General features: G+C 47.6%; 1 protein-coding gene across 1 annotated transcript in view; it reads right to left on the bottom strand.

Annotated features, from left to right (window-relative positions):
• Window positions 1-4,918: 4,918 nt before the first annotated feature.
• The window catches only part of LOC129693996 (ephrin-B1-like), a 43,226-nt gene continuing 33,451 nt past the window's right edge, over window positions 4,919-14,693 (bottom strand). Inside the window, 1 exon segment of the mRNA XM_055630718.1 lies at window positions 4,919-4,967. Within this exon segment, the coding sequence (XP_055486693.1) occupies window positions 4,919-4,967 (49 nt within the window).

Below are 14,693 nucleotides of genomic sequence, written 5' to 3'. Positions count from 1 at the left end.
TTCCCCAGTATTTATCCCACATTTACCCGGGTTTATCCCCAGTGTTTATCCCACATTTCCCCAGTGTTTATCCCACATTTCCCCGTATTTAGCCCACTTTATCCCAGTGTTTATCCCCGGGTTTTTCCCCAGTATTTATCCCACATTTCCCCAGTGTTTATCCCACATTACCCCATCCCACATTACCCCAGTGTTTATCCCACTTTACCCCAGTGTTTATCCCACATTTACCCCAGTGTTTATCCCACATTTACCCCAGTGTTTATCCCACATTACCCCAGTGTTTATCCCACATTTCCCCAGTGTTTATCCCACATTTCCCCAGTGTTTATCCCACTTTATCCCACTTTATCCCAGTATTTATCCCACAGTTTATCAGTGTTTTTCCCACTTTATCCCAGTGTTTATCCCACAGTACCCCAGTGTTTATCCCACATTTCCCCAGTGTTTATCCCACTTTATCCCAGTATTTATCCCACATTTCCCCAGTGTTTATCCCACATTTCCCCAGTGTTTATCCCACTTTATCCCAGTATTTATCCCACATTTCCCCAGTGTTTATCCCACTTTATCCCAGTATTTATCCCACATTTCCCCAGTGTTTATCCCACATTTCCCCAGTGTTTATCCCACTTTATCCCAGTCCCAGTATTTATCCCACATTTCCCCAGTATTTATCCCACATTTCCCCAGTGTTTATCCCACATTTCCCCAGTGTTTATCCCACTTTATCCCAGTATTTATCCCACATTTCCCCAGTGTTTATCCCACTTTATCCCAGTATTTATCCCACATTTCCCCAGTGTTTATCCCACATTTCCCCATTTATCCCACTTTATCCCAGTATTTATCCCACATTTCCCCAGTATTTATCCCACATTTCCCCAGTATTTATCCCACATTTCCCCAGTATTTATCCCACATTTCCCCAGTGTTTATCCCACTTTTCCCCAGTGTTTATCCCACTTTATCCCAGTGTTTATCCCACCTTTCCCCAGTGTTTATCCCAGTATTTATCCCACTTTATCCCAGTATTTATCCCACATTTCCCCAGTGTTTATCCCACATTTCCCCAGTGTTTATCCCACTTTTTCCCCAGTGTTTATCCCACTTTTACCCCAGTGTTTATCCCACATTTCCCCAGTGTTTATCCCACATTTCCCCAGTATTTATCCCACAGTATTTATCCCACATTTCCCCAGTATTTATCCCACATTTCCCCAGTATTTATCCCACTTTATCCCAGTATTTATCCCACATTTCCCCAGTATTTATCCCACATTTCCCCAGTATTTATCCCACATTTCCCCAGTATTTATCCCACATTTCCCCAGTATTTATCCCACATTTCCCCAGTATTTATCCCACATTTCCCCAGTATTTATCCCACATTTCCCCAGTATTTATCCCACTTTATCCCAGTATTTATCCCACATTTCCCCAGTGTTTATCCCACATTTCCCCAGTGTTTATCCCACATTTCCCCAGTATTTATCCCACTTTATCCCAGTATTTATCCCACATTTCCCCCCCAGTATTTATCCCACATTTCCCCAGTATTTATCCCACTTTATCCCAGTATTTATCCCACTTTATCCCAGTGTTTATCCCACATTTCCCCAGTGTTTTACCCCACATTTCCCCAGTGTTTATCCCAGTGTTTACCCCACATTTCCCCAGTGTTTATCCCAGTGTTTACCCCACATTTCCCCAGTGTTTATCCCAGTGTTTACCCCCAGTGTTTATCCCAGTGTTTATCCCACTTTATCCCAGTGTTTATCCCACTTTATCCCACTATTTATCCCACTTTATCCCAGTGTTTATCCCAGTATTTATCCCACATTTCCCCAGTGTTTATCCCACATTTCCCCAGTGTTTATCCCACATTTCCCCAGTATTTATCCCACATTTCCCCAGTATTTATCCCACTTTATCCCACATTTCCCCAGTGTTTTCCCCAGTGTTTATCCCAGTATTTATCCCAGTGTTAATCCCACTTTATCCTAGTGTTTATCCCACTTTATCCCACTTTATCCCACATTTCCCCAGTGTTTTCCCCAGTGTTTATCCCAGTATTTATCCCAGTGTTAATCCCACTTTATCCTAGTGTTTATCCCACTTTATCCCAGTATTTATCCCACATTTCCCCAGTATTTATCCCACTTTTATCCCACATTTCCCCAGTGTTTATCCCACTTTATCCTAGTGTTTATCCCACTTTATCCCAGTGTTTATCCCACATTTCCCCAGTGTTTATTCCAGTATTTATCCCACTTTATCCTAGTGTTTATCCCACTTTATCCCAGTATTTATCCCACATTTCCCCAGTGTTTATTCCAGTATTTATCCCACTTTATCCTAGTGTTTATCCCACTTTATCCCAGTATTTATCCCACATTTCCCCAGTGTTTATCCCACATTTCCCCAGTGTTTATCCCACATTTCCCCAGTGTTTATCCCACTTTATCCCAGTATTTATCCCACTTTATCCTAGTGTTTATCCCACTTTATCCCAGTATTTATCCCACATTTCCCCAGTATTTATCCCACTTTATCCCACATTTCCCCAGTGTTTATCCCACTTTATCCTAGTGTTTATCCCACATTTCCCCAGTATTTATCCCACTTTATCCCACATTTCCCCAGTATTTATCCCACTATTTATCCCACTTTATCCCACTATTTATCCCACTTTATCCCAGTGTTTATCCCACTTTATCCCAGTGTTTATCCCACTTTATCCCACTATTTATCCCACTTTATCCCAGTGTTTATCCCACATTTCCCCAGTGTTTATCCCACATTTCCCCAGTGTTTATCCCACATCTCCCCAGTATGTATCCCACATTTCCCCAGTATGTATCCCACATTTCCCCAGTGTTTATCCCACATTTCCCCAGTGTTTATCCCAGTATTTATCCCAGTGTTTACCCCAGTGTTTATCCCACTTTATCCCACTATTTATCCCACTTTATCCCAGTGTTTATCCCACTTTATCCCACTTTATCCCAGTGTTTATCCCAGTATTTATCCCACTTTATCCCAGGCCACTCACCCACCTGTCTCTCACCTGCTTGTCCTCGCGCCGCTCAACCGACCTTTCTCCACCGCCGGTGACCGACGGCCGTTGAAGCCAATCAGTGGCCGCCCCACTGGCCCCGCCCCGCCGGCCCCGACCAATGGGCGCGGCACCCGGGGGCGGGAAGAGGAGGAGGCGGCAACAGGTTTGGTTGCGCGGCCGTTGCTGCCGCGTCTCCATGGCAACCGGGCCGCGCGGCCTAGTCTGGAGCCGGGCTTGTCCAGAGTTTATCCCAACTTTATCCTGTGTTTATCCCGTGTTTATCCCAACTTTATCCCGTGTTTATCCCGTGTTTATCCCAACTTTATCCCGTGTTTATCCCGTGTTTATCCCAACTTTATCCCGTGTTTATCCCGTGTTTATCCCAACTTTATCCCGTGTTTATCCCGTGTTTATCCCAACTTTATCCCGCGTTTTATCCCATGTTTATCCCATGTTTATCCCAACTTTATCCCGTGTTTATCCCATGTTTATCCCAGCTTTATCCCGTGTTTATCCCGTGTTTATCCCAGCTTTATCCCGAGTTTATCCCATGTTTATCCCAGCTTTATCCCGTATTTATCCCATGCTTATCCCAGCTTTATCCCGTGTTTATCCCATGTTTATCCCAGCTTTATCCCGTGTTTATCCCGTGTTTATCCCAGCTTTATCCCGTGTTTATCCCGTGTTTATCCCAACTTTATCCCATGTTTATCCCGTGTTTATCCCCTTTATCCCGAGTTTATCCCGTGTTTATCCCATGTTTATCCCAGCTTTATCCCGTGTTTATCCCATGTTTATCCCATGTTTATCCCAGCTTTATCCCATGTTTATCCCATGTTTATCCCAGCTTTATCCCGTGTTTATCCCGTGTTTATCCCATGTTTATCCCATCCCGTGTTTATCCCGTGTTTATCCCGTGTTTATCCCATGTTTATCCCGTGTTTATCCCAGCATCTTTATCCCGAGTTTATCCCGTGTTTATCCCATGTTTATCCCAGCTTTATCCCGTATATATCCCATGTTTATCCCATGTTTATCCCAGCTTTATCCCGTATTTATTCCATGTTTATCCCAGCTTTATCCCATGTTTATCCCATGTTTATCCCAGCTTTATCCCGTATTTATCCCATGTTTATCCCATGTTTGTCCCAGCTTCATCCCGTATTTATCCCATGTTTATCCCAGCTTTAGCCCATGTTTATCCCAGGTTTATCCCGTGTTTATCCCAGCTTTATCCCGTATTTATCCCATGTTTATCTCAGCTTTATCCCAGCTTTATCCCGTGTTTATCCCATGTTTATCCCAGCTTTATCCCGTGTTTATCCCAGCTTTATCCCGTGTTTATCCCAGCTTTATCCCGTGTTTATCCCAGCTTTATCCCGTGTTTATCCCAGGTTTATCCTGTGTTTTCCCCAAGTTTATCCCATGTTTCTCCAGCTTTATCCCAGGTTTATCCCAGTTTACTCAGGCTGTCAGGGGAGAGGGGGATACAGAGATAAGGAAGTGTAAGGTGTGAAAACGAGAGGTGGGGGATGGAGATCAAAGAAATGACGAATAGATCGTTGTTAGCTGGGAGTAGGGAACAACAAAGCAAAACAGAGATAAAATATAGTCGGAGACAGTCAGACTGGTGGGAGAACTGGGAAGGGAGAGGGATGGAGAGAGAGGGAAAGCAAGGGCTACTTGGAAGTTAGAGGAGTCAATGTTCATGCTAGCTGCCCAAGCTAAATACGAGGCGTTGTCCCTCCAATTTGCTCTGGGCCTCACTCTGGCCATGGAGGAGGCCCAGGACAGAGAGGTCAGTGTGGGAATGGGAAGGGGAGTTAAAGTGTTTGGCAACCAGGAGATCAGGTATGTTTAGGTGGACAGAGCGGAGGAATGGAGCCTTGAAGGCACAGGCCGTGACCTGTAATAGTAACAAGGGTCAAGAGTGATATGTAAGTACATTTTATTAACATAGCACGTTTAAATCAACTCGCGTTGAAACCAAAGTGCTTTACATAAAAGAAATAATTAAGTTTCCATACATCCATAGAAATTTTTTTTAAAGAAAAATGACACAGCACATTATAGAGTTCAACCCCCCCCCCCCCACACAACAGAATCAAAATGTTCCACTGTGGGGAAAGGCATCAGTCGGGGCCTATTTGTGGCCTCCGCAGCCAGTCCGATGTTTTCAGGCCCTCTTGCCGGGTAGATGGAACTCCGGCGTCGGGAGAAACACTCCTCAGTGGCTTGGGAACTGCAGATGGAAATCTAATGCACACAGTCCTTCAGCAGAAATGTTCAAGATGGAACTGCAGATGCTGGGAGGATGTCAACAAAATAGAGAGAGTACAGAGGAGATTTACTAGAATGTTGCCTGGGTTTCAGCAACTAAGTTACAGAGAAAGGTTGAACAAGTTAGGTCTTTATTCTTTGGAGCACAGAAGGTTAAGGGGGGACTTGATAGAGGTCTTTAAAATGATGAGAGGAATAGACAGAGTTGACGTGGATAAGCTTTTTCCATTGAGAGTAGGGAAGATTCAAAAAAGAGGACATGACTTGAGAATTAAGGGACAGAAGTTTAGGGGTAACATGAGGGGGAACTTCTTTACTCAAAGAGTGGTGGCTGTGTGGAATGAGCTTCCAGTGGAGGTGGTGGAGGCAGGTTCGATTTTATCATTTAAAAATAAATTGGATAGTTATATGGACGGGAAAGGAATGGAGGGTTATGGTCTGAGTGCAGGTAGATGGGACTAGGGGAGAGTAAGTGTTCGGCACGGACTAGAAGGGCCGAGATGGCCTGTTTCCGTGCTGTAATTGGTATATGGTTATATGATTATATATGCTGGAAAATCGAAGGTAGACAAAAGTGCTGGAGAAACTCAGCGGGTGAGGCAGCATCTATGGAGCGAAGGAAATAGGCAACGTTTCGGGCCGAAACCCTTTGGGTTTCGACCCGAAACGTTGCCTATTTCCTTTGGGTTTCATCCCGAAACGTTGCCTATTTCCTTCGCTCCATAGATGCTGCCGCACCCGCTGAGTTCCTCCAGCACTTTTGCCTACCTCTGACTTCATCTTCCAGCATGTGTACCTCGCTAGGGAGACAACCTGAGAGTCCAGACAGCATGCCCACACAGGTGTGCCAGCCATCTGCCATCCTAACGCCAGGCACTGCCAGGCTACTGATTGATTTAATTAGCCAAGCCTTCACTTGCTCATCTCCTTCAGCTGGTCTCCATGGGCTAGCCTGTCATTTTAATTCATTGCAGCCCGACAGGCTCACCTCTAGTAGTCCTTGTGCTCCTCTTAGTTTGCCTGGGAGTCGGGGGTAGGCAGGAAGGGAGAGGGTGTTGGGGAAACGGGTGGGTGAAGGAAGAGGGGGGGAAGAAATGGAGGGAGGGAGGATGGTACGGAGTAAGTGAGGAAGGGGAGAAGGAAGAAACGAGGTAACCGATGACCAGACTCTCAATGGATTCCTAAACTGCTCCAATCCAGGCAGTCCACACGGCAAGCAGTTTAGAAGGGAAATTACTGGATGTGGTCTGATTGTGTATTCCTGTAGCAAGGTAACAACATCTGTAGATTCTACTTAGAGAGACAAAAAACTCTCTCCTCCCTCCCCCTTCTTTCTCCCCCCTTCCCCCCCCTCTCTCCCCCCCTTCCCCCCTCTTTTCTCCCCCCTCCCCCCCCTCTTTCTCCCCCCCTTCCCCCCTCTATCTCCCCCCTACCTCTCTCTCCCTCCCCCTCTCTCCTCCCTTCTCTCCCCTCTATCTCCCCCCCCCTCTCTCTCCCCCCCTCCCCCTCTCTCCTCCCTTACTCCCCTCTATCTCTCCCCCCTACTCTCTCACCCTCCCCCTTCTCTCCCCCCTTACTCCCCCCCCCCCCCCCCCCCCTCGTCCCTCCCCACTCTCCCTTACCCTTTCTCTCCCCCCCCTACTCTCTCCCCCCCCTTCTATCCCCCCCTACTCTCTCCCCCCAACTCTCTCCCCCACCTTCTCTCCCCCCCCTTACTCTCTCCCCCCCCCCACTCTCTCCCCCCTACTCCCCCCCCTCCCTCCCCCCCACTCTCTCCCCCTTACTTCCCCCCCCACTCTCTCCCCCCTACTCTCTCCCCCCCTATTCCCCTCCCTTCTCTCTCCCCCCTTACGGTCTCCCCCCCCCTCTCTCCCCCCCACTCTCTCCCCCCTCCACTCTCACTCCCTTGCCCGTTACTCCCCCCCCCACCCCCGCCCCCAGACTTACTTTTTCCCCCAGCCCATTACCCCACCCCCAGGCTGTTAACCCTGCCCCTCCCTCAACCCCCCCCCCCCCCTCCTCTCCTCACCCTTGCAGCCCTGAGGCAATGTCCAGACAATGAAACCACAGCAAGTACACACCAGGGCTGGAGCTGGATCTCTGATCTCTGCCCCTTACAGGGATTCCCCGTCCCACACAGTGGGTTTATAAATACAAGGTTTGCGATGATTATAGATGGTGCTCTGAGAGAGACATCGCTGCCTTTGACGTGGGTCGCCCAGACTGAGGACCACACACATGTCACATCCCCGCAAACTCCACCAGGTTAGAGGCTGAAGGACAAAGAGAGGTTTTCACAAGTACTCGCAGCAGATATTAGGCCATTCGGCCCATCTAGTCTACTCCGCCACTCAGTCATGGCTGACCTATCTTTCCCTCTCAATCCCATTCTCCTGCCTTCTCTCCCCAGAACCACAGACACTGTTATTAACCAAGAATCTATCAATCTCCGCTTTTAAAAAAAAAACACCAAAGGGATATGGGGGAAATAGCCGGAACGGGGTACTGATTGGGGATGATCAGCCATAGAAACATAGACAACAGGTGCAGGAGTAGAGGCCATTCAGCCCTTCGAGCCTGCACCATTCGCCATTCAATATGATCATGGCTGATCATCCAACTCAGTATCCCATCCCTGCCTTCTCTCCATACCCCCTGATCCCTTTAGCCACAAGGGCTACATCTAACTCCCTCTTAAATATAGCCGATGAACTGGCCTCAACTACCTTCTGTGGCAGAGAATTGCAGAGATTTACCGCTCTCTGTGTGAAAAATGTTTTTCTCATCTCATCTCAGTCCTAAAAGACTTCCCCCTTATCCTTAAACTGTGAGCCCTTGTTCTGGACTTCCCCAACATCGGGACCAACCTTCCTGCATCTAGCCTGTCCAACCCCTTAAGAATTTTGTAAGTTTCTATAAGATCCCCCCTCAATCTTCTAAATTCTAGCGAGTACAAGCCGAGTCTATCCAGTCTTTCTTCATATGAAAGTCCTGCCATCCCAGGAATCAGTCTGGTGAACCTTCTCTGTACTCCCTCTATGGCAAGAATGTCTTTCCTCAGATTAGGAGACCAAAACTGTACACAATACTCCAGGTGTGGTCTCACCAAGACCCTGTACAACTGCACAGTAGAACCTCCCTGCTCCTATACTCAAATCCTTTTGCTATGAATGCTAACATACCATTTGCTTTATTCACTGCCTGCTGCACCTGCATGCCTACCTTCAATGACTGGTGTACCATGACACCCAGGTCTCGTTGCATCTCCCTTTTTCCTAATCGGCCACCATTTAGATAATAGTCTACTTTCCTGTTTTTCCCACCAAAGCCATGATCACATTGAATGGCGGAGCTGGCTCGAAGGGCCGAATGGCCTCTCCTCCTGCACCTGTTGTCTATTGTCTATTGGCTCCTGCCGCCGTTCCGAGCCTCCGGCAGCGATTCCCATTCCCAGGTTTTAGCCTCGACCCGGAATGACCGAGTTCAACTCCGCCGGGTAACCACGGCGACCAATATAGCCCCCCACTCCCCCCCCCCCCCCCCCCACGCAGTGCTGTCAAAACCAGAACTTGGACGTAAATCCATCGGCTGAAAAAACATTCATTTCCAAAGAGAATAGGAGTTTAAATATTGACACCTGAGAGTAGTTACCGTGAGAGAGAGGGGCTGAACAATGCTGGTTGCTAACCCCCTCCCTGCCTGGCCCGTGTGTGTGTGTGTGTGTGTGTGTGTGTGTGGGAACACTGGGACCTTTTCCACGAGTTGGGCTCATAAACCTGGCGGGAGCAATGCCCCACTGAGACAAACTTTATATGAAATGTGCATAACCTCATCTGTGTAAACAAGGCCGGCCCCGTCCTCTCATGCTGAGCCTTGTTCTGGAGAAGACTGTCCAACTCCTGCTTAATAACTGGGCCTTGGGAGAATGGTGGGGGGCAGTCAGGTCAAGTGTACCCAGTCTCTAAGGCGCCCAGTAGCAATCTGGGAGATTCATCGCCTCTTGTCAGAGAGGGGGGGTGTGGGGGGGAATTCAATAGCAGGACAATGGCAAAAGGACAGTGAATCCATCACTGACCAAGCTCCAGGAACAGATTCCAACCGGTTGTCCTAAACACTCACCCCCCCCTCCCCTCCCCAGCACACATACATCACTGTCAGCCCACTTATTACATTGGCACGGCCACTGAGGTGTAACTCCTCTCAACATATCACTGGCTGGCTTCCCAGTGGCACTCAGCATCTCTGGGGGCGGTGGAGCTGGGGAGGGGACTGTCTGGGAGGTGGTCAGGGGCGGGGAGTGTGGGATGGGGTCCGGTGAGGAGAGGTGTTGGGTTTGGTGAGGTCTTTCAGTAGAGTCAGGGGTGAGGAGATATTGGTTGGGGTGAAGTCTTTGTAGAGTCAGGGGTGAGGAGATATTGGTTGGGGTGAAGTCTTTGTAGAGTCAGGGGTAAGGAGATATTGGTTGGGGTGAAGCCTTTGTAGAGTCAGGGGTGAGGTGATATTGGTTGGGGTGAAGTCTTTCAGTAGAGTCAGGGGTGAGGTGATATTGGTTGGGGTGAAGTCTTTCAATAGACAACAGGTGCAGGAGTAGAGGCCATTTGGCCCTTCCAGCCACCACCGCCATTCAATGTGATCATGGCTGATCATCCCCAATCAGGGGATTTTCAGAAGCTTTCAGAATGAAACAAGGAAGTGCAGGGTGTACAGGGATATGGATCACACTCCGACAGATGAGATCAGTTGAACTTGGCATCAAGTGTAGAAAGGAACTGCAGATGCTTTGTTTAAACCGAAGATAGACACAAAATGCTGGAGTAACTCAGCGGGACAGGCAGCATCTCTGGAGGGAAGGAATGGGTGACGTTTTGGATCAGTCTGAAGAAAGGTCTCGACCTGAAACGTTGATATTTCCTTGGGCTGAACTTTGTAGAGTCAGCACCCGCTGAGTTTGGTTGGTTTTTTGTCTACCTTCGATTTTCAGCATCTGCAGACAACTTCTTGCAACAGTCAGGCCATTAAACCTGGCTCGAGCCAAACACTGAACATTCAATAGCCCATTATGGCTGATCATGCCACAATCAGTTTATTTATTCATGTGTGCCTGTCTCCCCATATCCCATGAATAGAAACCGCTAACTTTATAGTGCCCTATAGAGCTCTCGGCCTCTTCGAAAGCATCCGCCATTCAATATGATCATGGCTGATCATCCAACAAAGTATCCTGTACCTGCCTTCTCTCCATACCCCCTGATCCCTTTAGCCACAAGGGCCACATATAACCCTCTTAAATATAGCCAATGAACTGTGTGGCCTCAACTACTTTCTATGGCAGAGAATTCCACAGATTCACCACTCTCTGTGTGAAAATTTTTTTTCTCATCTCGGTCCTAAAAGACTTCCCCCTTATCCTTAAACTGTGTGACCCCTTGTCCTGGACTTCCCCAACATCGGGAAGAATCTTCCTGCATCTAGCCTGTCCAACCCCTTAAGAATTTTATAACGTTTCTATAAGATCCCCCCTCAATCTTCTAAATTCTAACGAGTACAAGCCGAGTCTATCCAGTCTTTCTTCATATGAAAGTCCTGACATCCCAGGAATCAGTCTGGTGAACCTTCTCTGTACTCCCCCTATGGCAAGAATGTCTTTCCTCAGATTAGGAGACCAAAACTGTACGCAATACTCCAGGTGTGGTCTCACCAAGACCCTGTACAACTGCAGTAGAACCTCCCTGCTCCTAGACTCAAATCCTCTATGGCAAGAATGTCTTTCCTCAGATTAGGAGACCAAAACTGTACGCAATACTCCAGGTGTGGTCTCACCAAGACCCTGTACAACTGCAGTAGAACCTCCCTGCTCCTATACTCAAATCCTTTTGCTTTGAAATGGCATGAAATCATGGTGTATGGACACACTGATCTGTTCTGTATTCATGCCTACTATGTTCTGTTGTGCTGAAGCAATGCAAGAATTTCATTGTCCTATCAGGGACACATGACAATAAACTCTCTTGAATCTTGAATCTGTTTGTGTCTAACTTGGCACATACATTGTGGGCTGAAGGGCCTGTACTGTTCATTGTTCTGTAAATCTCTCCCCTCTCAACTCAAGGCTGCGCCCTCTAGCTTTAGAATCCTCTACCCTGGAAAAAAAACATTGAGTGTTCACTTTTTCCATGACCTCGACAATAAGGACACCCCTCAGCCTGCGATACCTCCCCCATCCCCCCTACTCCCCCCTGCCTCCAACAGCAGAACACACTAACCAGGATACACGCTGACATGAATTACAGGGAATGAACATTCCTGAAAGTGGGATTATAAATAACTAAAATGTACATTTCCATTAGCTGGTGTGATCCATGATTATTTCATCACCAGCTCGTTTTCAATTAGAGTCGCAGAGTTTCAGGGGCAACTTGTGCCCGACCAACCCTGCCCCCCAGCAGCGGTGATTAACCCCCCCTCCCCCCACCATGTAGCGAGGCTGACCCTCACCCACCCGATCTTCACCACCACAGCGGTACGAACATTGACTTCACTAGCTTCATCTAACCCTTGCTTTCCCTCTCCATCCCCCTCCACTTCCCAGTTCCACCACCAGTATTACTGTGCCCTCCCGATACATTTCATCTCTGCATTCTTCAAGCTTGGTTTCTTGGTTCTCCAACATATTCCAAATGGAATTTAAACTGTGGAGGTGGTGAAGGGAGGGCTTAAGCCAGAAAGGGTTATTGGGAAGAAAGATGTAGTTGCATCTGGTTGGGTAACGATAGTTGGGTGGCGATTATTCCATGCTTTAATTGTGTGTGCGGGGGAAGAACAAATTGCTGTACACATCTGTCTTTGTAGCTGGGATCACAAATTGGATCGAATACCCTCGTCTGCTCCTAATTGGTTTGGGTTTGGTGTAGGTCTTGTAGTCTATGTCGAGCTGACCATTTAACATTTTGTAAAAACGTTAAGGTCAAACGGTGAGCTTCACGTGTGTGTGTGTGTGTCTTGGAGAGGTTTCCTTCCACCCCGACCAGAGAATTCAGAAGTTTGGTGACACTCGCTTCTCTCTCATAGGTGTTAGTAACAAATCGAGCTGCCTGTCTGTCTGTCTTTGGACACGTTCGATGGAAGAAATGTTTTGTATTTGTGTATGGGTCCCATGCTGCAACTGCGGAGTCCAAATGAGGTCTAACCAGGGTGAAGTATAGCTTCTCCTTGACACAATGATGAAAGTTGTGCCTCAGAAAGTTTAGGACCCCTGTTGCTTTCACCGTTGCATGATGAGCCTGGCCATTCCAACGCAGATCATTCTGCAATTTGATGCCAAGATACTTGGTTTGTTTGGATGGATGAATGTACGGCAAGTTTGTTTGAAGGAATATGTGGAATGATAATCAAGTATGGATGTATTGAACTGCTGATCGCTGTATTGAAATACCTGAGCCTTTCTTATAGAAACATAGAAAATAGGTGCAGGAGCAGAGGCCATTCGGCCCTTCCAGCCTGCACCATTCGCCATTCAATATGGTCATGGCTGATCATCCAACTCAGTATCCCATCCCTGCCTTCTCTCCATACCCCCTGATCCCTTTAGCCACAAGGGCCACATCTAACTCCCTCTTAAATATAGCCAATGAACTGTGTGGCCTCAACTACCTTCTGTGGCAGAGAATTCCACAGATTCACCACTCTCTGTGTAAAAAATGATTTTCTCATCTCGGTCCTAAAAGATTTCCCCTTCGCTCCAAAGATGCTGCCTCACCCGCTGAGTTTCTCCAGCAATTTTGTCGACCTTCGATTTTTCCAGCATCTGCAGTTCCTTCTTAGATATTTCATTCCTGGACTCTGTCTCATCATTGTTCAGTACCTTGGGCGGCAAACCTGCCCGTGGAGTTTCAGCTGCGTTTGGGCCGCGCGGCCATGAGTGTACGGGGAGTATTGTAGGCGGCTGAGAAAGCATCCTCTGGACTTTACAGAGATACAGCGTGAAAACAGGCCCTTCAGCCCACCGAGCCCATGCTGCCCCGCACACTATCCTACACACACCATTTAACAGGAGCCAATTAACCGACAAACCTGCACGTCTTTGCAGTCTCCCTCTCCAAATTATCCACTTGAATCCATCTCTCTCTTTCTCCCCCTCCCTGCTCTTCCACTTCTCCCCTCTCTTTTTCTTTTTTTATTTTAGATGGATTTATTGACATTTAATCTATTCAATTAGTTTAATCAATCTCTGTAAAGCACTTTGGTTCAAAGTGATTTTGTTTAAAAGTGCTATATAAATATTACTTACTTACTCTCACCCTCTCCACTCCTTTCTCCTCCCTCTCCTTCTCCTCCCCGCTTCTCTCCCTCTCCTCCCCTCTCCCTTCTCTCTCCTGCCTCTCTCCCCCTCTCCCCCTCTCTCTTCCCCTTCTCTCTCTCTCTCTCCCCTCTCCCTTCTCCTCCCCGCTTCTCTCCCTCTCCTCCCCCTCTCCCTTCTCCTCCCCGCTTCTCCCTTCTCTCCCTCCCTCTCCCACACCCCTCTCCCTCTCTCTCTCTCCCCTCTAATTTATCTTTCTCCCTCTATTGCTGTGTATCTCTCCACCACCTTTCCCTCCCCCATCCCCCCTCTCTCTCCCCTGCCCCCTCCCCCCCTCCCGATTCCACCCATTATGAATTTTTGAGTTGCTTTCTGCTCCCGGGCCTTTGTTGAAAGGAAAGCATTGTGACATAAATCACAGCCCGGCCGACCCGACCCAAGGCCTCGTGGAACAGACACTAAAATAATTCCTGTTTGTCCAGCTCCTGACTCAAAGCAGAAACATGCCACGGACATGGAACTGAGAGCAGCGCTGTGTGTGTGTGTATATATATGTGTGTGTGTGTGTGTGTGTGTGTGTGTGTGTGTGTGTGTATATGTGTGTGTGTGTGTGTATATATGTGTGTGTGTATGTGCGTGTGTGTGTATATATATGTGTGTGTGTGTGTGTGGGTGTGTATATATATGTGTGTGTTTGTGTATATATGTGTGTGTGTGTGTGTGTGTATATATATACATATACATTTGCACGGACTAGAAGGGTCGAAATGGCCTGTTTCCGTGCTGTGTAATTGTTATATGGTTATATGTGTGTGTGTGTATATATATGTCTGTGTGTTTGTGTGTGTGTATATATGTGTGTGAGTGTGTGTGTGTCTCTGTGTGTATGTGTGTGTGTGTGTGTGTATGTATGTGTGTGTGTGTGTGTGTGTATGTGTGTGTGTGTGTGTGTGTGTGTGTGTGTATATATGTGTGTGGGTGTGTGTGTGGGTGTGTGAGTGTATATATGTGTGTGTGTCTGTGTGTTTGTCTGTGTGTGTGAGTATCCACCTGTGT

This window comes from Leucoraja erinacea, unplaced genomic scaffold (genome assembly GCF_028641065.1).
Source record: "Leucoraja erinacea ecotype New England unplaced genomic scaffold, Leri_hhj_1 Leri_51C, whole genome shotgun sequence".
Classification (NCBI taxonomy): domain Eukaryota; kingdom Metazoa; phylum Chordata; class Chondrichthyes; order Rajiformes; family Rajidae; genus Leucoraja; species Leucoraja erinaceus.
The sequence above is the reverse complement of the archived record's forward strand: the minus strand, read 5'-3'. Positions and strand labels throughout refer to the sequence as shown.